General features: G+C 37.0%; 3 protein-coding genes and 1 pseudogene across 3 annotated transcripts; all 4 read right to left on the bottom strand.

Annotated features, from left to right (window-relative positions):
• Nucleotides 1-2,887: 2,887 nt before the first annotated feature.
• LOC117636520 (ribonuclease 3-like) lies at nt 2,888-4,637 on the bottom strand. The gene is made up of 4 exons (XM_034371062.1): nt 4,390-4,637; nt 4,074-4,229; nt 3,341-3,539; nt 2,888-3,238 (listed from the first exon to the last, which is right to left on the bottom strand). The coding sequence occupies exons 1-4, from the start codon at nt 4,492-4,494 to the stop codon at nt 3,015-3,017; spliced, it is 684 nt and encodes a 227-aa protein (XP_034226953.1). The 5' UTR covers nt 4,495-4,637; the 3' UTR covers nt 2,888-3,014.
• Nucleotides 4,638-5,890: 1,253 nt separating this feature from the next.
• LOC117636530 (extracellular ribonuclease LE-like) lies at nt 5,891-7,438 on the bottom strand. The gene is made up of 4 exons (XM_034371073.1): nt 7,280-7,438; nt 7,014-7,169; nt 6,393-6,591; nt 5,891-6,300 (listed from the first exon to the last, which is right to left on the bottom strand). The coding sequence occupies exons 1-4, from the start codon at nt 7,379-7,381 to the stop codon at nt 6,077-6,079; spliced, it is 681 nt and encodes a 226-aa protein (XP_034226964.1). The 5' UTR covers nt 7,382-7,438; the 3' UTR covers nt 5,891-6,076.
• Nucleotides 7,439-9,367: 1,929 nt separating this feature from the next.
• On the bottom strand, nt 9,368-11,000 carry LOC117617045 (annotated as a pseudogene).
• Nucleotides 11,001-12,143: 1,143 nt separating this feature from the next.
• LOC117614492 (pentatricopeptide repeat-containing protein At2g02980, chloroplastic) lies at nt 12,144-14,340 on the bottom strand. The gene has a single exon (XM_034343319.1). The coding sequence runs from the start codon at nt 14,271-14,273 to the stop codon at nt 12,492-12,494; it is 1,782 nt and encodes a 593-aa protein (XP_034199210.1). The 5' UTR covers nt 14,274-14,340; the 3' UTR covers nt 12,144-12,491.
• Nucleotides 14,341-24,906: the final 10,566 nt, after the last annotated feature.

Here is a 24,906-nt window from a genome sequence, read left to right as displayed (position 1 = left end):
AAGGTAAACATAAAATAAATATAAATTAATGTTTTTAGAATAGGACCTACTAAAATGACAGCGCACGCACGTGTATGGATGAAGAAACATATCATTTTTTTTCAGATATGTAAAGATTCATCCACCAAACAAACTTGTTACAAAATGCTAAAAATGAAAACTGTTGATTGTATGCATTGCCTTGATTTCCATGTGTGTTTATTAAATAGCTTAATTGCTACAGTGTTCCCACGTACTTATTAAATAGGTTTAATTGCTACAGTATTTTCTAAAAATATTTGTCAAATTTTACATTGTCTCATGAAATTTAAAGTGACTCACTTTAATCCTTTAACCGATGTTTTGCATTTCACTTAACTTTTTATTGTCAAGTCCGGCAACATGAGATTTGACCAATATTTTTGAGTACTATAGCAATTAAGCTTTTATTAAATTATTAAATTAGTCTCTTTTTCTTTGTATTTTTTTCTTCTCAAAGTTGTGTCATCTAAAAAACTACTTTTTTTTGTGGGAAAAAAAAATACTAATTATACTTTCCATATAAGATATGCTTTTAAGAAAAATCTATAATTAATGATGTACAACTAGAGAATTTACATGTAACGGGATGTCACTATGGTGGTATTCTAAGCCTATCAAGTATTTTTATGTAAAACACATGACAATGAGTAATTGGCTCGAGATAACACCACAGTAATATCCCCAATATAAGTTAGTTTTTTCTCCACGAGATGAGGGCAAGTATTGTTTTTCATGCATATCCTTAGTACGAAATTTGGGTTGTCCTTAGTGACCAAAAATTAAATTTGAGTTGTCCCTGTAGTTGGGCTGTGCTTAGAGGCCCCCCTCCGCCACCTTGTGATAGGCTTTGATCAAGGACTGTATGGAGTGGCTAGGACCCAAGTAATTCAGGCCCTGCTTGTTCCATTTGGGCCTTAAGCTGCAGTTGTACCCTAAACCAACATCATTTTTGTGGTGAATTTTTCTTATGAGATTCATTCAAGAGGAATAAATGGTGGTTGGGTTAAGGACTCGTCTCTTGTCGGCTTTATTAATGGTTGTAGGGAGTCTCGTCTATATCTTATTTATAGGGAGCAGATTGTGTTGTTGATCATTTATTTGTTATGGTAGGGCATACTTTTTCTTTGGGCCTGCATTCACTGGCGGATCCACAGAGGCGCAAGGAGGTGCAGCTGCACCTCTCCTCGCCGGAAACTTCCTTGGGGATGTCGGAATTTGCCCCTTTGCTAGTGCCCACAAATTGTTCGACTAAATGCCTCAAAGATATTATTTTGTTTGCTGCTGTGTGAGACCCTGAATATTTATCTTAGATTGTTGGTCTCGATCTCACGAGCGTGTAGGAGAAAATGGTTCATCAATCGGAGCTTCACAACCAAAGTTATGAATTTTCGAAATTTTTTTAGAACTAAAGTTGAGTTGCAGAAGCTCTTCGAGGAAGAAGACTGACTCTGCGCGCTTCTCACTTTTGATTCTTTTTTAAATGGTCCAATAGCAAGCTGATACATGTCCATTTCTAATTGGCCTAACTTAAAAAATTCATTAAAAATTCATACGTGTGCCAAAAAATTCACTGAAAATTACCCCAAACTTTTAATCACGTGACCTCCAAATCACATGTGCTTTTAGTTAGATTAATTAGTATTGATTTTTGTTATATTAATTATGTAATTGACATGGATTTTGTTCATATTTGATATGAATTTTGGTTAACTAATTGTGTCATTGGCATGAATTTTGTTCATATTAATTGATATTCCATACAGACTATAATCAATTAGTAATACACGTAGAACTCTTATTTGTTTGAATTATGAATGACATTAGTATTGTTTAAATTCTAAGGGCATTTGGTTGTCTAAATTAATTTTTGAATTTTTAGTCTTTTTTTAACACACTACAAGGATATTAAACTTGAACCTTGGACCTTACTTGAGTTCTTTGTGAATTTTTAGTCTTTTAAAAATTGGACCTCCTTGAAAAATTCTGGGATCCGCCACTGCCTGCATTGCATACTTTTTGCCGTCTTTTTTTAACTCTTGTTTTGACCTTGGACGGTGATAGATTAGGTTGTACATTACACTTTATCCCGAATGTTATAGACTATAATAATCAGAGAGTATGAGAAGTACCACTAAATATTGAGAGTATATTGGGAGTGAAATTATATTTGCTGTTGTGGTGTTTACATTGACAAAATTTATTCTCAGATAGAACTCACTCTCTCTTTTCTTCTCTGACTTTGACTCTCTTCTCTTCTAATTGGTTGTGTATTTTACAACTTAAGAGGAAACCTATTTATAGGCAATTAGAATGGCCTCCCGTGGATGCATCTTCAACATTTTCTCCCAACATCATAATTTCATCTTTTGACTAATACCCCCTTACTTTATTCATGTGGACTTCACTTCTTGCTTTATAACACCGAAGTGTTTTTTGTTAGTTTTAGTTTTAGTTTTTTAGATTAATCCCGTTTTGTAACCAAAAAAGAAAAAAGAAAAAGGATGAAGTAAATATATAACAGAAGATGGGAGTGTAAATTAGTTGCATGTGCGTGTTAGGGTTTTTCAAATTAGTAGAGAGGCAAGCTACTTCACATCCGATTGGCTTCTATATATTGAATTCTGAGGCTGATTATGATTAATTAATTAATTAATTAGACGACCCTTCATGCTAATAAGGGACGACGTTCGAGCTAGCTAGTACCCAACCCAACCCAAACCCAACCTTAATTTGAAGACGGGTTTGGTTCGGTTCTTGGGCAGACAAGTTTGATGCAGCTCGATTCACTAGTTAAAATGCCCACCTCTAAACGCAACCCAAATTTTAATTTGCTTTGACAAAACAGAGAAGTAATATTTTATAAAAATTTATTACCAACATGACTCATGACTCATAAAAATTTATTTGACGCAGAAAAGATAGGTACAAATAATTAAGTAGAGAAAAACAAAAGAACCAATTGAAGAGCGTATTAGCTGATGTTAACTAATTAATTAGAATTTAGCGAATTGAACATCTGAAGCACATCGTCCTTTAGGAAGCACAGGGCATTCAATGATGTCTTGGCCGGAAGTGTCGACGCACAGGTAAACCTGGTACAGTTGGCTGTTTCCCGCCGAATCATTGTTGCACTCTATCCCTGGGGTGTACCCAGCACCCTCTTTTATGGCTTCTTTTATGCTCTCCAAGCTGTACATCCCATCATCTGGTACGATCCCTGCATTATTTAATCATTTTTTACATTTTACTTAATAATCCTCTTGATCACTAGGGTTAATTAATTATACAGTAATAAGATTTATACTTAATTAATGATTACCAGCTGTTTTGAGGATTTGCAGAAGGTTGACTTTTTGCTTGAGCTTGAGAGCCGCTTCAAAGTAATCTTTCTGGTCAAGCTCTGACTCTGAGCATGTCCCGTGCTTTTCCCATTCATGGGACCAGAACCTGAACCCATTGCTGCTTGGGCAGCTTAGTGACGGCCAGTTCTTTTCCAGGTTGCTCATTAGCTCTGAGATCTGATTAAACACCAATACAATAATTATACTATATTATTATTATATATTATTTAAGGCATCAAAAGCAAACAGAAGACAAAACATTATCGTATGTTGTGTCTGTCTTTTCCCCAGAAATCATGGAGTGGAAGAGAAGACAACAACATAGAGAATAGAGATCACCACATAAAACAACATGTATCTTTTCAATTAGGTTGCAATTAAGCATTCCCCTTTCTCCAAAGTACGTGTAGTTTAGATTTAGAATAACTAATTAATTATTGATCGATCTATTATTTAATATTTACTGATGCACGCCATTGCCTTTTTTATTTATTATAAACATATATTTATTTTCTTGTTTGATTGTCTCCATGACTCATGAGCATCGGCATATGGCGCTTAGCTACCTAGACAAATATTGCATACTTTTGAACCCTAGCTAAAAGCTAAATCAATCAATCTACACTATACTATCTTCAAATGCTTATCGTGTATACACTTTTATATATATATATATATATATATATATATTTGTGTGTGTGAGAGACGGACCTCAGATTTGTCGAAGACGCTATCGGGATCACAGTTAGATGGGTAGGAGCCATCCTTGTAATTAGGCCAAAGCCCATGAATGCCAAAATCTGCTGAAGGCTTTCCTGACTTTGGATAACAGCAAGTCTGCTTGGTGTCACAGTATGCTCCTGGCCACTGCAGGATCAAAAAGATGATTATGGTAATTAATTAATTTTACTTATACTACTTAAGTTATGAATTAATAAATAGTTAAAAACAAGAGCTAAGAAGAAGAAGAAAAAAAAGAAACTGATCTTTAGCTAGCTAGCTAGCTATATAATTGAAGCAAACGCACCTGTTGAACAAAGTAGAAGAAATCAAAGTCCTGCGAAACGCAAAGAACTGAGAGGTACTGAATTACGAAAAGCTTGATCAAGATCAAACTAGTGCTGAATCTCATTGTTGGTTGGTTGTTGTTTCTTTCTTTTTCTGATGAACAGATTTTTGAGAGACAAAGGTATATATGTATGGAATGAATGACAATGCCGTGCAGCTGAAAGCTGTATTAATAGGGCAGATGGGATATCCTGGAAAGCATATGCTCACCACCCACCAAGATTATGGCACATTATTTGCGTGTCCATCGCTCTCTTACATTAGTTTTTATCTTTTTGGTTCGTGGTTCCTTCCACCTCCTATTTATTTATTTTGTAATGATTTAATTTCCAGTTAATCATCAATATTTAAATTAAGTCTAACCCATTTTGTATTGTCTTAGTATAATCCAAATTAATAATTTGTCTTTTATTTATTTGCCTCAGATTAAGACTTAAACCTTATGGTTGGTTCATAAGGATAGAAAACAACTCTTTATTTTTTTTTATACATAATAAACAATCTACATTCGGAAACTAATAGGAATTGCAAATCTTGAAGCAACGGTGGAGTGGATGCATTTTATGGCAAGGGAGGTGATGGATTAGCCTTTAAGTCATTGATAAGATGGAGCGCAAGGCTGGCTAGCTTTTCATGCCAATCTTCAAAGTTGGTTATTGCTGGTTTATACTTTGTAGATCGGGCGGTGTTGCGTGCAAGTCAATATCTGCTTACAATTGCATGTGTAGAGTGTACGTATTATGCATTAGTAGTAATAATACGATCATGATAAGATAATTTCATGCATGCAGCATGGAATTCTTCAAATGTGCAGGCCGTCTCTGGTCAGCTCAGCTATGGTGGTGGAAGATAAGCAATTCCTCAAATTCAATCTGACTTGGAAACTTAGATGTTGATTCCAATTTGGAAAATTTGGTCTAATGAGAACATGTCAGATATCTAGTCTAGTACTAGACCTCAATAACTTTGACTGATTGACTAGCACCAAAGAGAGTACCCAATCCAAACTTCTTCTTCTCTTCTAGTTAGGTGAGATGATGAGGTGTTGTGCTGCTTCGCTGCCTAATACAATCACCAATTTCTTATCCTCTTTGCTTTGGTGGGTTTCTAAGCGTTTTCAAGACAAGACAACCATGTCTTGGACTTGGACATTGGAAAGTTAGGATGATGTTGAGTGTGCTTCCCCACCTCAAAAGACTGTAATGAAGGGTTATAATGACGAAGACGTGAATAGTTAGATTAATTGTAAAATTATTATTGGACATGATTGAACACCTCAACATAGCCCTGTCATCGTAGAATTTCCTTGCTTTTGAATCAAAACAGAACGGGCCAGGCTTGAACCCCTTAATTACTTTGACTGAATTACTTTTGGGCCCTCTCAATCTTGAATCACTTTTGGGCCGTGAAGAATTCGAAGAATGAGGCTGTCCATTTGATTTGAGATGAATATAATGCTATTGAAGCAATCATCCCCTTAATAACTTTGACTGATTGACTAGCACTTCATACATCAAGAAACAGAGAGGCATTTCAGAAAATGGGGTTATTGAAACTGGACAACATTTATAATTCATGATTAGTGAACGCTCACATTCGTCACATGCTGTGATCTTTGAGCCATTTTTCTCTCTCTTTCTACATGTCTAAAAAGAAGGAAACTCAATCTGTGAACCACATTTTCCATGGGGGAAAACTGGGCATTCAATGAGGTCGGAGCCAGAAGTGTCCACGCAGAAGTAAACCTGGTAAAGTTGGCTGTTGCCAGATTCATCCACATTGCACTCTATGAATGGAGTGAAACCAGTTGCAGATTTAACTGCATCCTTGATGTTTCCAAGGCTGTAAGAATCCCCATTTGGTTGTATGCCTGCAAAATATTATACATGGAATGACTGAATTAATCATGGAAATTAAGAGGTTAAATTAGTTTCTTAATTTAATTAATTGATTGATTATTACCTGCACTTTCAAGAGCTTGGAGGAGGCTTAATTTCTTTTTGAGGTTAAGAGCTGCTGCAAAGTAACCATGTTGGTCAATCACAGACTCTGAGCAGGTGCCATGCTTTTCCCATTCATGTGTCCAGAACTCTATGCCACTGCCGCTGGGGCAAGCTAGTGTTGGCCATTCTTTCTGCATGCTGCTTCTTATATCTGAAATCTGTGCCATCCACCATTTTCACAGTTTCAATAATAATCATATATGGATTTCTTTACTTTTGTAAAGTAATATGAAAAAACAGAACAAAGGATGTCAAAAGGGCTACAAGACACATTAATTCCAGCCAAATAGGGGCATTGCTTGCACGCAGGGAATGTGAGGCGTCACACCACATCCCAAGCGATATTAGGGTGGGATGATTCAAACACAAGACCTCGGATACAGGGTAACTGCACTTGAAAGCCCCGTACATCCCTCACATCATGTTAATTAACTATATTGTCATGTTTTGGCCGGCCTTGAAATGTAAATTAGAAATAAAGCAGATCGATGGTTTTGATGGCAACACAGTGAACATTTCAACCCAGGTCCACATAGCACATATTTGTAAGATCATCAAATTAGGGTAGCAAAGCAAGTACCTCAGATTGATCAAAGGGGTTGCTAGGGTCGCAGTTTGAGGGGTATGAACCGTCCTTGTAATTTGGCCACAGCCCATGAATGCCAAAATCAGCTGCAGGCTTCCCTGTCGTTGGATAGCAGCAACTTTTCTTTGTGTCACAGTATGACCCTGGCCACTGCAATATCAGCCAAAACAGAACACACAACCATTATATATTACAACATAATGCTTTCAATAATTTCTGCTAACAATCTAAATGGAAGGAAATTATGTCTCGCTCATCACCTGCTGGACAAAGTAGAAGAAATCAAAATCTTCTGCAACACAAACAACTGAAAGACATCCTAGTACTAAAAGTTTGATCAAAGTAGAGGAATTGGACTTCATCTTTCTCACTCTGTCTCTCTCTCTCTCTCTGACTCTCAGACTGGTTGTTAAATTAGAAGGAGGTGATAAAGCCGTATTTATAGGCCAAAATGGAAGGGACGGAATATCCAGCAATATGCTTATATCAATTACGCCACTGCATTATTTACATGTGTAACGGTTGCATGATGATTGTTACATGTCGGCTCACCTTTTCTATATATTTCTCTTTTTTTCTCCTTCCTTTCTTATTTGTGGGATTTTCTTCTCTGTCAGATTCATTGTTTTTGTTTGTTGCTGTTTATAAAATCCATTCTTTTCCTAATTTGTGGGTTTTTTTTGGGTCTGGGGTCAAATTAATCAAAATGAGCCATTAATTACATATCATTTGGGCAAATCTCAACGGGAGATTCTTATGTGATTTTGGCAAATTGGCAGATTGCGTTGAGTTTTTTCTCATAAAGGTCTGAACACAGGCCAGCCATAGTTGTGATTTTTTGCAGCATCCATTTCATAAATTAATTGGTGGGAAAACAGAGCAAAATAAACAGCAACTAATAAAAAATATTGCTGCGTTGTCTGTTACTTGTATTGTATCAGCTTTGTTTGTGCTATAATAAACATATATTTGCACCAATTATTTGATGGATTAGCCTTCCAAGTTATGTTAGGGAAGTGAAGATTTCACACTTGAAGCTTTCATTGGATCCAATAACGAAGTCTACATGTGGTTGTGACATGAATTTATAAATGGTCCCCAATAAAATAAGGCACATCATTTGTCGAAATTGCGTGCCGTGATTTCCATACATGCCTTCATACTGAAAAACACAGGCATCATCAGTTCAAGAGGATATTCTCTCCTTAACTCAGTATTATTTATATAAAAAACATCATTATTTGACCTTTGATTTGAGGTTTTATGCTGTCACATTTTCAAGCAGTGTTGCGTTTGATTTCCTTTTTACTACTAGAAATCAAGTAGTGCCAAGAGACGGATGGAGACTTCGTGTCTTTGTTGTCCAACAAAAAGTCATCTGTCCACACACACACAGACACAATGGAGAACCGACCATTACAATGAATGGAATATTTTCATGCATACTTAGGTTAGAGCTATACACAGTTTTGATAATCTTGTGGATAAGAATTTTTACAGTGTGTTTCTGATTTTTAACGTCTGTAGTTTTCTATTTTAGTCAGATTTATGGTGTGTTTATTAATCAGGAATTGAATTCTACCTATGGAGGATTCCTGCGTTTACTTCACATCAAAGAATTGAAAAGTAGATGGGACTCGTATAAAATTAGGAATTGAATTCATGATTTTGAAGGAATTCAATTCTTGGGCGGGAGGTGGTATTCTAATTTCTGAAGAACTAATTCATTAGGAATTCATCTTTTTTACCTATTATATCTTCACACAATTTTTAAAATTCCAATTTCGTCATCTACTTTAACCTAACAACAATGATATTTTAGTAATTAGTACCACTCCTATCCTAATTCCATATGATTTAGTAAACAACTTAATAGGAATTCAGAATCTAACTCTTATCAATCCATATGGTTTAATAAACAACTTCAATAGGAATCCGGAATCTAATTCTCCTCAATCTAACTCCTCCTCAATTCAATTCCTCATAATCCAATTACGGATTAGTAAACATGTCATTAATTCCTGTCTTCTTGGTTATGTAAGGATTCTTAGATGATCTGGATATACTTGATTTTGCTAGAAATATGTGGGCTGTTATCAAACTATATTGTATGATATATCATGGTTACCACAGCTTGGAAAATTAAAAGCTACCAAATTTGATTGAAACAAACTTTGTATATAAGAAAGTAAATGTAATTGACTTTATTAGGGATCGGTTTTTTTTTAATTTATGGATTATGATGTAATTCATGTCACTAAGAATGCGTTTGGTTCTATTTATGGATTATGATTTTTTGTTTTTAGTTTGTATATATAGGGCCGCAACATCTCTGTTTGCACGGAGCCTCAATCAATGGAGCGCCCTGACCCTATCACCATAATTCCAATAATTGTCACCGACTCCAACCCAAATTTCTTGCAGCAACGTTAATCTTTAGGTAGAGCAAGCATGGCATTAAGATCGACACAATGACGCTCAGAAATGCACCAACAAAGCCCATGGTTAATGCCACAAATACAGTGCTAACCACAATTAGCGTTCTGACGAGGATGCTAATTATACGACGGTTGAAAAAAGGGTGTGCATCCTCAATGGCAGTAGCGATTGGGGTGATTACAAGTGGGTGTGAGGTGATTAAATTAGAGTGATGCTAAAGGAATTTCAAAATTAACTGAGTACACCATATGATCTAAGTACACCTTAATATTTAAATCAAAATATAAAATTAACTAAGTACACCCTACTTAACTACACAAAATACCCTTAGTACACCCTAATACACTATATCACATCTCATTTGTCATGTCATATTTTAATTTCTTCTAAAGCTTTTGTTCTTCACATTAAAAGGAGTCAATTTGAACAAATCTGGGTTTTGTTTTTGTCCTGCAAATTCCTTCCCTTTTTTTCCTCATCTCAATGGGGTTTTGATTTAGTCTTCAAATAACAAATTTGTTCAAATTGGTTTGACAGCAAGCCATATGGGTCTAATAACTACAGCAAACTTGATTCCAATGAAAACTAATTCCCAAATGCCTTCTTATATTTGAACTTTAGATTCAACTAATATCTTCAATGATTGTTATGAATAGTTATACGGTCTTCCACTTTCAGATTTGGTCTCTTAATAATTTCCTTAACCTTCATCTCTAATAAAGGAGTTGTTGGGCAGCAATGGAGGGCTGTTGGTCGGCAAAGGAAGGAGCAAAGGTACAAACATTCAACAATAGCTATTTGCGCCACTGCCAATGCTCGCTGCGTTGTTCGTCATTAGCATCAAGTAATATGTTTGATTAGGGTTGGATATGGTGAGTGGGTGTACTTGTTAAAATTATATTTGTTTTACAATTCAATATATCCTTTTTGGTCATTTTATATTAGGATAAATTAGTCATTCAATAAATAATTTGGTAGTAGGGTATACTCAGCTAATTTTAAAGTTCATTTAGCAGCACTCTTAAATTATAGTCAAGTAAATGACTATTTTTGAACCAATATTTCTTGTTGGAATAAGTGTAATTTGGGACTTCAAATGTTCTCCAAACATCAAATAACCCAAAATGGCCATGGAGCCGTACGTCAACAAAACAAAAATAACTAAATGGCAACAAGTTTTAACCAAGTTTTCAGAATATTCTGACCTTTGAGAATTTGTTTCTCTCTGTCATGGAATTGCAGAGTGTGGGAAAAACCGCATGGCCACAATAGCAGAACAGATATATACAAGCTTATAGCGGCAGGCAGGCCTCTCAAATTTAGGAGAACATCTCTTTCATTGAACCCAATTCCCTCACACCAATAAAATAGAAGCCAAAACCCCTTCAGCAGAAATATAAGCTAGCATCCCCAGATTTTTCAGCCATGTAGTTGGCAATAATACAAGTGCAGTGAGCACAACAAAGCTTGTCTGCCCCCAACTTTCATACCTGCCAGGTTGAAACCCATATTTGGTAACAACTGGTGCAGAAGGGTCGCCATATCTTTTTTTTTTTTTTTTGTATCTAGAAGTATATTTATTAGCAGTGGGATTCTTAATCTTAGAAGGGGATAATCTACACCAATTGTTCCCAAATATGGGCTTTCATCCTGGCAGGTATAAAAGTTGGGGGCAGACAAAGCTTTGTTCTGCGCTCTGCACTTGTACTAGTGCCAACTTCATGGAAAAGTGCAAATGGAATTGATAGTAACCCAACACCTGAGAAATTAACAAGGTAATTAAGCAAGTAAAACAGTGTAAATTAAGATTGAGATTTAAATTAAATAGACTGTTTCCATATTAATGTGGTGTGAGTCACATTACACAGAGAAATTAAAAGAGACAAACGAACCTGATAATGTATTAAGCCCATTGACACAGATTCTGAAAAAGGTGGTGCCTAATTCGCTTGGTTCCTGTGGTTGTGGTGGGTGTTGGTTTTGGTTTTGGCTCTCCATTTTCTCTGCTTTAAGGTCTTTCATTTGTGCAAAGGGCTTCTAGCTCAGGTGGTTACGAGCATTTGTGCAAAGGGATTGTAACTCAAGGAGACAAACCTGATACTGCATTTAGTCCATTGAGAAAGGTTATGGTATTTGTTTGGTTTCTGAGATTGTGAGACTGCAGGTGCTGGCTTTGGCTCTCTGTTTTCTTTGCTTCAAGGTCAAGGGAGTCTCTGTTCGATTCATATGCATAAGAGGAACATGCAGATGTATTTATAGGGAGATGGGTTAACTCTAATTCTTACTCTGAGAATGAAGAATGTGCTTCACAACTAAACTAAGAGTTGGTAAGTGGGTAAGTGGGCTGGCTAGCTTAGGATACCCAAAATTTATAAATTTTTACATAGTGCACTGCAGCCTGCATATGTATCCCATCATGGGAAGCAGTATTCACATTTGAATGACATTACCTATAAAGTGGAAAGATGATAATTGATAAAGGTGCTTCATAATTGCATTGGCAATAAAAATAAGACATAGGAAAACTAGATTTGAGGAAAATGGGAAACCTTACAAAGTAGGTTTTCAGTTCCAATATTGTTCAACATACTGTTCTTTCTTACAGTTTCCTTCTTTTATATTCTTCCTGTCAGCATAATCTCCTTCATATATAATAATAAGAAAATACAGGATCTGATAACCGTGTGAGGATTTATGGGGATTTTATAACAGCAGAATGCATATGTACAAACGTATAGAAAGTAAATAAATTTTAAATAGATTTACAACAAATTTGCATTCCTGTTGTTGTTAACTTTTCATACTCACTCAATCACAAAGATACGTCGGTGATCACAGAAGGCAGATTTGACCAAGACTGACAACAGAAACCAACCTGCGTTCATGTTCCCCTCACTCTTATATGACATTGAATTTGTCCACAAGTATCAAGTGGATCACCTTCCACTAACGCAATGAAGAATTTTGTCAAGCCAATAAATTTCCTCTGTTATACGTCTATGACAAAGATGATATCCGGTTCAATAAGTTCAACTACCAATAATCCCCACAAGAGCACTTTCCCTCTTTGAAATGATGGAATCGTTGAACATCTCTGAGAATTATCTGTCGATTAAAGATCAATGATATATACTTAGCAGCAGAGTGGCAATCCCCACATACCCTAAGGTTCTTCACAACACGGATTGTTGCCCCGGGGGGAGTGTTTAAGAGCCCATAGGCAATGGCCAACTTCTCACTATGATACCTAAGAGAAACTTCTCTATCTTTATCTTCCATGTTAGAATGAAAGACTAGAGAAGTATCAGGAACATATCCAGCCAGCTTTAATTCTTCAACCAACTTATCAACTGCTTGATGCAGTACTGTTGAAACAGAACGCTCCCCGTCCCCTGAGAAGAATTCATGCACTACATTGTTCACCTCTATGGAGCTACAGCCGGGAATTTTTACAATTCCTCTGTCTCTCATCAACTTCCTTAAGCGATCCACATCCTCCCACCTCCCCGCCCTTGCACACAAATTCGATATGATCACATAATCCCCACCATGAGAGTCATCTAACTCAAATATTCGCTCAAGCACCCGCATCCCCATGTCTACATCACCGTGGCTTCCGCAAGCAGACAACAATGTTCGCCAGAATATGGGTGTAGGCTTAATTGGTAATTCATCTATGAACTTGTAAGCCTCCCCTAAGCGTCCAGACCGTCCTAGCAAATCTACCATACAACCATAATGCTTAGTCCCCAGAACAATCCCGTACCTCTCACTCATGCTGTAGAAATACTTGCAACCCTCCTCAACGAATCCTGCATGACTACAGGCATATAAGAGACCCAAGAATGTGATCTCATCAGGTCGAATTCGAGCCTTCTTCATTTCCTCAAACATTGATAAGGCTTTTGACCCATTGCCATGAGTTGCATACGCCACAATCATAGCAGACCAAGCCTGAGTATCTTTCACACTCATGTCTTCAAATACAGAAACTGCATCCTCCAGGCTTCCACATTTTGCATACATATCTATCAGTGCAGTGTTCACTTTAACATATCTATCAAACCTATTTTTCTTAACGTATTCGTGTATCCACTTCCCCAAGTCTAATGCTCCTAACAAAGCACATGAAGAAAGAGCACTAAGCATAGTAACATCGGTTGGCTTAAGATTGCTTGCTTGCAACTCTCGAAACAATGCCAATGCCTCATTTGGCCGACTACTTCGAGCATAGCCCTTGATCATAGCATTGTGTACAACAACACAAGGGTCTGGTATCTTATCAAAGACCCGGCGAGCCGCATCTACGTCATTGCACTCAGTGTACATGTTAATAAGTGTAGGGCACACATAAATGTTAAGGTGAAGCCCACATTTGATAGCAAAGCAATGCAATTGCCTCCCTTCTTCTAAGGCTTTAGAGCTGGCGCACGCCTTGAGAAGAGAGGGGAATGTGTAGTCATCTGGGAAGAGATCTGAGCTCAGAATGTGAGCAAATAGTGAAATCGCTCGAAATGGGGCATGGGAGCGTGCGTAGCCGCGGGCCATGGTGTTGAAGACAACAATGTCAGGGTGAGGAATTTGGTCGAACAGGTGGTGGGCGTAGTCCATGGAGGTACCAGTTGGGTTAAGAGTGCAGAAGTTGATGAGCTTGGTGAGGACAGAAATGTCATATTGGAGATGGGTTTTGATGGAAAAGGCTTGGATTTGCTTGAGCTCTCTCAAAGACGTGCACTTGGGTATGAGAGAGACTGGGGTGTTGGTGTTGGTTTTTGGGTGAGAGAATGGGCTCATTTGGACAGCCGGTGCTGCCATAATTGTCTTTGAATGCAAAACTGCAGTGATTTTTTATTTGGAGGGAACCAAACTATGAGATGGTACTAAAACCTCAAATTTTAGATATGGTGTGGAAATACTTCACCTTAAATTTTGTTTTCTAATTCTTACAAAATAAAAAATATTTATATATTTATAAAAAAAATTATATTATAAAAAAATAAAAAAATTTTAAAAAACCGTTTTTCTAGCGGCCCTCTGTTTGATTCAGCCCAACTTGCTCAATCATATCATTTCCAAAAGTCCAGTATTGTAGGGGCCTCTTGTGGATTCAATTTAGCCCTAAACCCATTTTGATTATAGGACTTGTTTGTTCAAATTCAGGGTTGTTAGATTAAAATTTAAATGCATTGCTTGAACATCACAGGTGATTAAAGTTCATGTAGTTGATTAATGTGACTTCCATTATCAAGAGTTGAGCAGGGACAAGCTTAAATCCACCATTATGGTTGATTCAGAAGACATATCTCCATAATCCCAACGATTATCGACAAATCCAACCCAAATCATTGACAAGGATGCTAATTATACGACGATTGCGAGAAGGAGGTGCATCCTCAATGGCAGCAGCAATTGAGGAGATTATAATTGCGTACTCAGTGAGAGGATTAATCGAAAGATTAGTTCAAGAAGAGCATTATACATAACTAAACTTTCTTATTGGATTGCTGTCCAAACATCAAGTGTCTGTGATGGTGCTTGTTATGACGCAGACAAGCAATACCTGCAATGAGAGGAAATTGTTTACAATATCATGTCAACAAAACAAAAAGAAATAAGGGCTCGTTTGGTATCCTACTTGGATCTATTTTATAAACTTAAAAATAGATTTACCCAAAAAACATATTTGGTAGGCCCATTTTTAAAAACTCAAACCTAAAAAAAATTCAAAAACACCCTTATTATATATTTTTTTTTTAAAAAAAGAGAAGAGAGAGGAGGTTTTATACTCTCTCTCTCTCTCTCTCTCTCTCTCTCTCTCTCTCTCTATATATATATATATATATAATTTTTTTTTTTTAAAAAAATCAAAAATAGCCAAAATTTACCCCCCCCCACTTTCAAAAATGTCAATTTTTATAAAATCTTTCAAATATAGCAAAAAACTCACTTAAATAGACACAAATGCCCTTCAAAATTATAACCCACATAAACTTAAAAAGTTCCATCCTCTTTCATTGTCCCGTGTTGGCCAATTGGTTGTTTTTGCATTGGTTTCATCTCAATTACTAAATTCATGTCCAAAGTTGTTGGTTTTCATCCAGTTAGTGCCTATAGAATGTGAAACTATCATGGATAATATTTTTTTAAATTCCTTCATGAATTCATCTCATGTGTTTAATAGGTGAAGAATCCCTCAACTTGTATTGAACACGAAGCCAGTACCTCCAAAATTGATGAAGATCAGCTATTTCACTTTCAACAAAGGGAAATCGACTATGAGAAAGCCATGACCGCTATTTTACTTTCCTCATCTTCAAAAGTTTACATAAAAAAAATTTAAGAAAATTATTGTTTAGGGGCGGTCAAAATTCACCTAATCCGCCAAGGAGGAATTTCTAGTGGCGCAATTCCTAGATGTCAAGAATTCCTAGCGGCGGGATTCCTAGCGGCCGAGAATTCCTAGCAGCCGAGGTGCTTTCTCAAAAATGTGGCTGACGTGCTTTCTTCAAAGGCCATGATGCCTTTTCAAAAGTATGGCCGGGCGCTTCCCCTTGCAAAAGTGGCCAGGCATATCCTTGCAAAATTGGTTGACCGCTTCCTTTTGCAAAAGTGGCCAGGCACTTCTCAAGAAGTTGGGCCAGACACTCCTTAAATACCTTGGTCGGCCATTTCTCTTGCAAAAAGCTGGGTCGGGGCGGATTTTCTCTTTGCGCACCTAGGCGCCATCCTCACAACACTTGAGCAAGCAAAGTTGGACCGAGGAAGTTGAAGTTCTGCAAGAGGTATTTTCGACGAGGGAGTAGAAGTTCGGCGAGAGGTATGTCCGCCGAGTTCCCAATATTCGAATAATTTTGAGAACTCAAAGATAGTCCAACATAGGGCCAAGCCCAAGATCCAAATATTTGGAGTTCCCATACCACCCACCTCGGCGGATGGTCAGCCAACTCTAGAATTTTAAAAACTCAAAGGGCACGAGGTTCCACCAGATGTCAAGATGAAATCGTGGAGGTCCAAGCCCAAGCCACATATTCACGCCCAAGATTTTTGAAGGTCAATCCGCACGTGACGAAAGCCTCACAAGGAAAGAAATCAAGGAGGTTGATGGCGATTCCAAATTTTCCAAAACGAGAGAAAATCAAGCAACCATAATATCTCCGCCGACATTATCCACGGATTTATGGGGCTTCAAAAGGAAAGAATTTTGAAAGAGTTGACATTTGGCCATTCAATGGTCAGCCCATGGGCCAATGGGAGCCCTATATAAACTTCACCAAACGAAGGCAGAAGACACACATTAGACAGACAAACCTATCTTTCGTCTTGCACTTTTCTTTTCCTAGACTTAGGGTTTTACTTTTCAAGCATCTAGTGTAGAAAGTTCTTCCTTTTTCTAGTGTAAGTTTAAATGCTTGTTCAATTTATATTTTCTTGTCATTTAAATTCAAGTTTATTTCAATTGCTTTACCTTTCATTGTCATTGCACTTTTATTAAGTTTAATTCTAAGTTTATTTTAGTTTATTGTTCTTATCGTTCTTATTGCTTTTATTTCGTTCTTGCTTTATTTACCGCACTTTAATTCTTGTCTTTATGTTTAAACGCACATTGAGCTTAATTGCACGTTTTCACTTAAAAACCTAAAAATCACAAAAACATCTGCACAAAGCCTAACCATCCTCGAGCCCGAGGAATTGAAAGAACCTAGGCCAAGAGGGGGTTCCTTGCATGACCGATCAATCGTTTGATTAGAAGTTAGAAACGCAACACATCCATCTACTCACATTCCATTCAAGCCCAAATTCGAAGCTTGGTGGTGGCATACCTCGCAATCAAAAGAAGAAAGACCAAAAGTTCCTTCCGTCGGCCGCCTCTGCAGAAAACAGGGAAACATAATCTGGCACGCCTAGTGAGACCCACACTATATGAGTGACCGAAAGGAATGGCAACATTCTTATCAGCCGATTAACTACAACAGCTATGATTCTTATGGCTCAAGCAGCCAATCCATTGGCCAACATGGTTACCACAGCCACTATGGCCAATATAGTTTCACCCATCAAGATGGGTCTAGCAACCAATATGACTCAAGTGGCCAATATGGTGGGCACAACTATATTGGTGACCAGAATGGTTTGAATTATCAACATGGCTTTGGTGGCCAAACCAATCAAGTGGCATGGGGGCAATACACTTACCCATATTGCCAAGACGGTTCCATCTATATGTACAATGAGCCTAATTATTATTCTCACCAAGCATATCATCCCATTGGCAATTGTTGCCAATATAATCTCAAGGTGGGTGAGATGCCATCTGGTGGCCATACCCACATGGTGGAAGAATATATAAATGAGATGATATGAGATGATATCTAAGATGGAAGTTGTATTGAAAGAGTTCATAGATGGATTGCAAACTTCCAATGACCTTTTCATCCAAATTTTGCACGACCTAGCCAACGAGCTAAGGGGCAAACTCTCAACCCTAACTTTGTTTCTCAATCATAAGAGGAAAATCCTCATATAGTTGCAATTCAGCCGCCTGTTCCACCTACTCCTCTAGAGAAAAATGAGGTTGGTAGATAATGTGAGAGTGAGAAAGAGGTACCTAACATTGGTTGAGGAAAATGAGTCCACCCAAAGGGATGAGACCCAAAAGGTGGTCGCCAATGGAAATTGCAATATGGTCCAACGGTCCATTTCAATGCTTTGTTGGGCAGAGATTGGATCCACAGAAGCATATGTGTGTCCTCTTCACTTCATCAATTTTTACAATTTTGGCACAAGGATGGAAATGTAGAGATTGTTCAGGCCGATACATAGCGCTTCATGGCTTCTGCCAACGTGGTGAAGGCAAAATTTCATGAGGATGATATCGAGCCTCTTTATTTTACGAGGTCAGATAGGAAGAATCGACCTACGGGAGTCTCGGCCTAAAAGTTGATAAAATTTTGGGCATATGATGCCCAAGCAGATGGGGAACACCCCACGATGGCTGATTTTTTCTTTCTCAATGAGTGATACAACCATAGAGGAAGAGAAGAAGGCCGCAGTGGAAGAGACTTTGAGATGGCTATACGGTTTTTGGGCCGAAAAAGTGGCCAAACTAGGGTCTAAGGCTAACTTGGTGGAATTTCTTCATGAAGATCCGGAAGATGATGCACTCGAGATCAAGGAAGCAGAATTGGCACCAACTGAGATGGATGATTCGAAGGCAGAAGTCCAAGACCCTCTGTTGGAAATCAACTTTGGAACGAAAGACAACCATCGACAAATCTATATCAGTGGCCTAATGGAGCTAGAACTTCGGGCCAAGATGTAACACCCCGACTCTAAATTAAATTCCTAAATTAAATTATTTAAGTTAATTAATATTGAAATTTACAAATTTACCTTTGGGGTAGGGATATTTTGGTCATTTTCTTACCCGAAAAGAGTTTGGGGCAGTGACTGGTATTTTTAGGAAGATCATACTGAGATGAGTTCGCAGACATGTAGTGGACTCGATTCGGAGTTGTAACGAATAAGTTACGATCAAAACATCGATAATGGCAAAACCGTAAATATTTTGAAATTGGGTTTAAAAATATCTAACTTGTCTCTCCCTCTCTCTCTCCCCTGCGAACAGACCCCTTCCCCCATTTTTTTTTCTTCTCTCACGACAGCACCTTCACGACGTCACCACCGCCACCACACACCTCCAAACAGCGCGGCACCGGTTCCGTTGGAACCCCCACACTTCCCTCTTTCCGTTTCAACCCACCGCCACCTCGATCCACCGCTGCCGTCGCCGGAAACAGCCACGAAACGAAGCATTTTTGACAATTTTTCAACAAACTCTCGGCCTCTCGTTCACCCTCATTTCTCCTTCAAATTTGACGAGTAAGGTATGGATTTTCGACTATTTTCCATGCTCTAGCTGATGGTTGGGTAGGATTTCTTTGATTTTGAGGCTAGGTTAGTTAATTTCGGATTTAGGGTTCGACCGATTTTGGATTTCCAATTCCAGCCACTTCCGGTCACTTTTTGGGGTAGGCCCAAGAACAAAAGTGACTCCAAATAGGGTGTTATACCTAGGGTAAAAGTCTTGGCCCGAGATGTTGAGATTTTTCGATGAAACTTTATCTCTTTGGACACCCATGCGCTGCCGGTGCGTGGGCACTGTAGCAAAGGTGCATTTTTATTTCAATGTGTTCTCCTGGTCCTCACGAGCACGTAGATGTGCTCGGATTTCTATTCGGATGTCATTTGACTATCAAACGGAGTTACGCCTATTGTGTGTTATCCGAGTTTGACATGTTCAGACCTTTGGATCAACTCCATTCCAAAATATGTTAATCTAGACACTTCTAGGATTGTGTAGGAATTCGCGGATCGTGAATCAGAGGCCCGGATGTTTCGATTCAATAACTTAAAGTTTACGTTTAACAATAACCGTCCAATCGTGCGATCGTAAGCGATCTAACCGTCCATTTCTGACCAAACTTGCAAGAAGGATACCTTAGACCTTGTAAAACCTTTAGGAACTTTCGGATTGTGAAACGGAGGTCGTGGGTCCCGTGGGCCCGGTTGACCCGAATTGGGAAAGTTTGACCGTCAGTTGACTGAGTGTCTCCCGAAGCTGTTCCATCGCCCGAATTGGGTAGTTGGACCTTAGAACGTCTCGTTCCTCGTACACTCACTAGAAACCCAGGAAACTAGGATTTTAATTCAAAGTTCTCGTTCGAAACGCTTCGTATTAATCTCGTATACGTATTCTGAAATAAGTACTCCGACCACGCATACTGGATATATTATTTATTCAATTGTTGAAAGTGATATTTTTATGATGCATTGGAAATATATTTTTGGGTTTTGGCATATTTGAGTATCTTGAGTATGTATATATGGATTTTGAAAATTTTTATATATGTTTGGCTATGTGTGGGGTACTTGGGTTGTTGAGATGAGATTGTGGAAAGTGATGAGTATAGAATGTCAGTTTGGAGTGCTATAAGCACTACCCTATGTACCTCCTCGGATTTGGAACTTGGATACGGAAACTTGAGATACTTGGAATTGTCGGAACCCAGGGCATCCTTGACGGGATGTTGCTGTAGACCCTTGATTGAGTAGTCTGCGCGCGTAGGATTGGTCACGGACGTACGGGTTTTGAGGCTATCGACGGTATGTGCTGGCTGAGAGTTGGTCCCCCAGTTGGACGGCTCGTTTAGTCCAACACAACGATGAAACAAAAGAGCAAATGGTGTAGTATCGCTTTTATTTCATTCTGGCTTTATTTATCGCTTTGATTTATTTTATCGCACTTTAATTCTTGTCTTTACGTTTAAACGCACATTTAGCTTAATTGCAAGTTTTTCACTTAAAAACCTAAAAATCACAAAAACATCCACAAGAAGCCTAACCATCCTCGAGCTTGAGGAAGTGAAAGAACCTAGGCCAAGATGAGGTTCCTTCCTTAGCCGATCAATCGTTTGATCAGAAGTCAGAAGCGCAACACATCCATCTACTCAAATTCCATTCAAGCCGAAATTCGGGGCTTGGTGGTAGCACGCCCCGCATTCAAAAGAAGGACCCAAAGTTCCTTCCATCGGCCGCCTAGGCTGAAAAGAGGGAAACAATTATAAAATAAAATATTCATCCATTGTTCATTCTAATTCATAAATTTTAATAGTAAAAAATTACACCTTATCTACGAGGTAGGATGAAGTGCAATAGGATTCTTGCAAGTTTGTCGATAATGGCCAATTGAACCACATCTTGAACACTTAAGAGTTGATGGTTCTTCTCCGCGTGATGGGATTCTCTTTTCCTTGGCCTGCCATACCTTTTTGGTGTAATTAGTGGTAGGACAATTCTATCTCGTACGTCATTAGGTACCACCCAATTTGTCTAATCCCCAACTGGCCAAATAGGTTCTACATATGCAATGACCAATGAGTTTGTAATATAATATTGTGAACACATTGGGTAACATGAAATTTGTGATGCTTACATGCAGCACAAGCATATGCACATGGTAGTTGGTCAAGATCAAAACAATGTTTAGACCCTATATATATTGTAGGGCCTACTCCGGATTGTATTTCACTAATCCAAACCGTCTATTTTGTATACACATTCAAAGATCATCTCTACAAAAAATCACTTGAATCCGATATCATTTGACCATTCAATTGAGTTATTGAAATTTTAGTACTTTCTTGAAGCACCGTGTTCATTGATTTTGTAGGACACAATTGGATGTCGAAACGGTTTCCGATTTGTCTAATTTTTTGTAAGGATGATCTATGAATGAAGACATAAAAAATAGATTGTTTGAATCATTGGAAAAAAAAATTGTATGGTACCTTAAAGGGCGTCCCTCAAATAAAATTATTTAAGGGATTCCTCAATATAAGGGGACTATATATATATTTACTATCATTTTTATTTATATTAGAATTTAAAACTAGTAATTTAATTGGTATAACCCACGGTTTAATTTTATACGTATTATAAAGTATCCCCAATTCTGGGAAGAACCAAAATTCCATATTTGATATGGGACAACTTAGTATTTCTTCATTCATCCCCATCCAATCAAATATATTTTTATTTTTATTTTTTTTGTCAGAATAACAAATGTATATATGATTTGTATATTTTTTTTGTTAGAATCCCAAATATAAACACAATTTGGCCATAGAGTAGAAAATAGTTGGACAATATAACATGTTTGATAAAAATATATTTCCTTCATTGATAACAATGAAATTGCCCCATTTCCATTAATTTCTATGCATGAAATGAAATTGCTTAATAATATATTTTTTTATAAATTCTCTTTGAAAATGGTTGCCAAGAAGCAAATGTTCAAATATATAACAAAAGCCTTTAAAAGGGCTAATGAGCCCAAAACAAGAGTAAAGGGCAACTGGCGTGATGTTTAACACATGGAGTGAGAGATGAGATGAGATCGTGAGATGTCGAATGTTGAAGTTAAGTGGCGAAGTTGCAAAGAGCGGGCAAATAACACAATTTGTCAAAATAGCAAATATAAACTCAATTTGGCCAACAGAAAATCCTAGAATTAAGACAGTTAGAAGGAGAGATAGAAAGAAAAGCAAACCTGGGATTACGGATTGGTAAGTTGAATTAGGGAATGCTAGAATTGCTTCAAATTCCCATAAAATAAAGCAAGATGTTCCTTCCCACGCCCTCTGCAGGAAACCCAGAATTCACGCTATACCATCAAAATACACCTATATTGATGAATATTTCAATTTCTTGTTCCTACCAAGCCAAAGAAACAAAGAAACAATTAAAAGAAAGAAGCAACCACACGAATAAGCACAAAATATACATAAAGAAAAAAGAAGAACATCACTCACCAGTGGTTCGACCAAGGTTACAAACGTGCGTGCGATTCCAAACTTTGTGTAATAGGGTTTTGCTTTTTAAGTTTATGTGGGTTTTGATTTTTAAGGGCATTTGTGTCTATTTAGGTGAGTTTTTAGCTATATTTGAAAGATTTTATAAAAACTAACATTTTTGAAAGTGGGGGGTAAATTTTGGCCATTTTTGATAAAAACTCTCTCTCTCTCTCTCTCTCTCTCTCTCTCTCTCTCTCTCTCTCTCTCTCTCTCTCTCTCGTATTGATAGGGTTTGTCTTTGCAAACCAATAACCACTAAAACCACCGAATTAAGTTCAGTGTTGGGGAGTTCATTTTGGAGTTGTTGTGCACCACCAAAATTGATAGGGTTTATGCCTCACATATTTTTCATTTTCTTTTGTTAATTTCAATTTGGGGATTAGGGTTTCTAATTTTCTGATTTTAATATTAATTTTTTTTAGATCTTAAAAATAGTTTGAAGTTCAATACCAAACAAATTTTTAGATCTTAAAATCACTATTTGAAAACTCATGTTTTTAAAAAGAATAGTAAATTTGGCTTACATCCTTCAAATTCAACTTACCTTACCTGCAACCCTTCACTTTTTGTACCTATAAATAATACCCAATTTTTATAAATAAAAACTCATGACTAGGATCCAACTCATCAAGTTATCTTATTAAGCTCAATATCTGATTTATTAATTTTTTTTATTGCCAAAATATCCCTATTTATATTTCAAAGTGTAATGGGGTGGTGTTTTAATTTTTGGTTCCCCAATTTATTGCGATGATTCCTTCTAAATTTTTTGTATGCAATTAATTATCCATTTTATTATTAAAATTCATTAATACAGTCAACAATATGTTGGCCAAAAAAGGCAGTTTTCCTTATTACCTTTTTGAAATTTTGTTTCATCTTTCCCGATAATCTAACTATTTTAGAACTTGGATCTCATTTATTGTACCTAGTTTTTTCATGGATAATAATCTACATATTTTTTATTATTATAAATTATTGTGTACCTATTTTTCTGTAATAATCTACTTTTTTTAAAAAAATATTTTGTTTCTATATTTTCTATAGATTATTGTGTACCTATTTTTCTGTAAATTTTTTTTGGTAAATAATATACCTATATTTTTATACGTATATATTTATATTTATATTTTTCATAGGTACATTATTGGATATGTAATTTATAGATTTTTTTTTTTTTTTTGGGTTTGCAAATTTAGGGGCGATATGCTAGAGGGAATGACAATCAAAAGAAATGGGGTGATTGATATGCTATTAATAGGGAGTATTAATTACAATTATGGCAGTTAATAAAATGCTTGAAATAAATTAGAAATAAAATATGAAGTCTGGTAGCAACGATGTAAAAACATAGGAATACTATGACCACTTATATCCTACAGGTCATTTAAATTTGAAATTGGGTTTTACACATAGATTTATAGAGTAATGGGTATATGTCTAAGAAATTGAAAATATAGGGACCTATCATAGTTTTGTAGTTTATTTTTTTGAGTAGGATACCAAATAGGGCCTAAATGGCAAGAAGTTTTAACCAAGTTTTCAGACTTGCGACCTTTGAGAACTATGCTATTGTGGATAAAAGATAAATAGTTCTTTCATATGTCATATCAGCAAACCATGGAAATTTGGACAATGAAAGTTAGATTAGAATCCAGATGTAGGTGCTTTTCTTTTGAATCCAGATATAGGTACTTTTCTTTTGATTCCTGCGATCGAATAAATGGTGGATGCTATTGGACACAGGGTTGCACTATAAAACGTTGGAAACCCATTTGACTAGCTACCTCATACGTCTCACTCATGCTCACTCATATGAATTCAACCAGTAAATTTGTCCCGGCAGCATTTTGATTTGATTATGGGACACGTTTGTCTACTCAATACAGCTTCTCTGACGTTCTATATTAATGAAACTTGTTTCCGACCAAAAAATAAATAAATAATTCGGACTTTCTTGGGTTGTTAGATTAAATACATTGCATGAACATCATTTACATGATGGATTTATTCAACAGCGGGGTTGAGGAAAGTCG

This window comes from Prunus dulcis, chromosome 1, assembly GCF_902201215.1.
Source record: "Prunus dulcis chromosome 1, ALMONDv2, whole genome shotgun sequence".
In the NCBI taxonomy this organism is placed as follows: Eukaryota; Viridiplantae; Streptophyta; class Magnoliopsida; order Rosales; family Rosaceae; genus Prunus; species Prunus dulcis.
The sequence above is the reverse complement of the archived record's forward strand: the minus strand, read 5'-3'. Positions and strand labels throughout refer to the sequence as shown.

Bases quoted from the DNA above. Each gene is read 5' to 3' on its own strand.
- LOC117636520 (XM_034371062.1), bottom strand. From the start codon at position 4,494: ATGAGATTCAGCACTAGTTTGATCTTGATCAAGCTTTTCGTAATTCAG. The intron at 4,230-4,389 runs GTGCGTTTGCTT...TTGATCCTGCAG, and splicing joins TCTTCTACTTTGTTCAACAG to TGGCCAGGAGCATACTGTGA. The intron at 3,540-4,073 runs GTCCGTCTCTCA...GTGTTTAATCAG, and splicing joins GCGTCTTCGACAAATCTGAG to ATCTCAGAGCTAATGAGCAA.
- LOC117636530 (XM_034371073.1), bottom strand. From the start codon at position 7,381: ATGAAGTCCAATTCCTCTACTTTGATCAAACTTTTAGTACTAGGATGT. The intron at 7,170-7,279 runs GTGATGAGCGAG...CTGATATTGCAG, and splicing joins TCTTCTACTTTGTCCAGCAG to TGGCCAGGGTCATACTGTGA. The intron at 6,301-6,392 runs GTAATAATCAAT...AATATTTTGCAG, and splicing joins CCAAGCTCTTGAAAGTGCAG to GCATACAACCAAATGGGGAT.
- LOC117614492 (XM_034343319.1), bottom strand. From the start codon at position 14,273: ATGGCAGCACCGGCTGTCCAAATGAGCCCATTCTCTCACCCAAAAACC.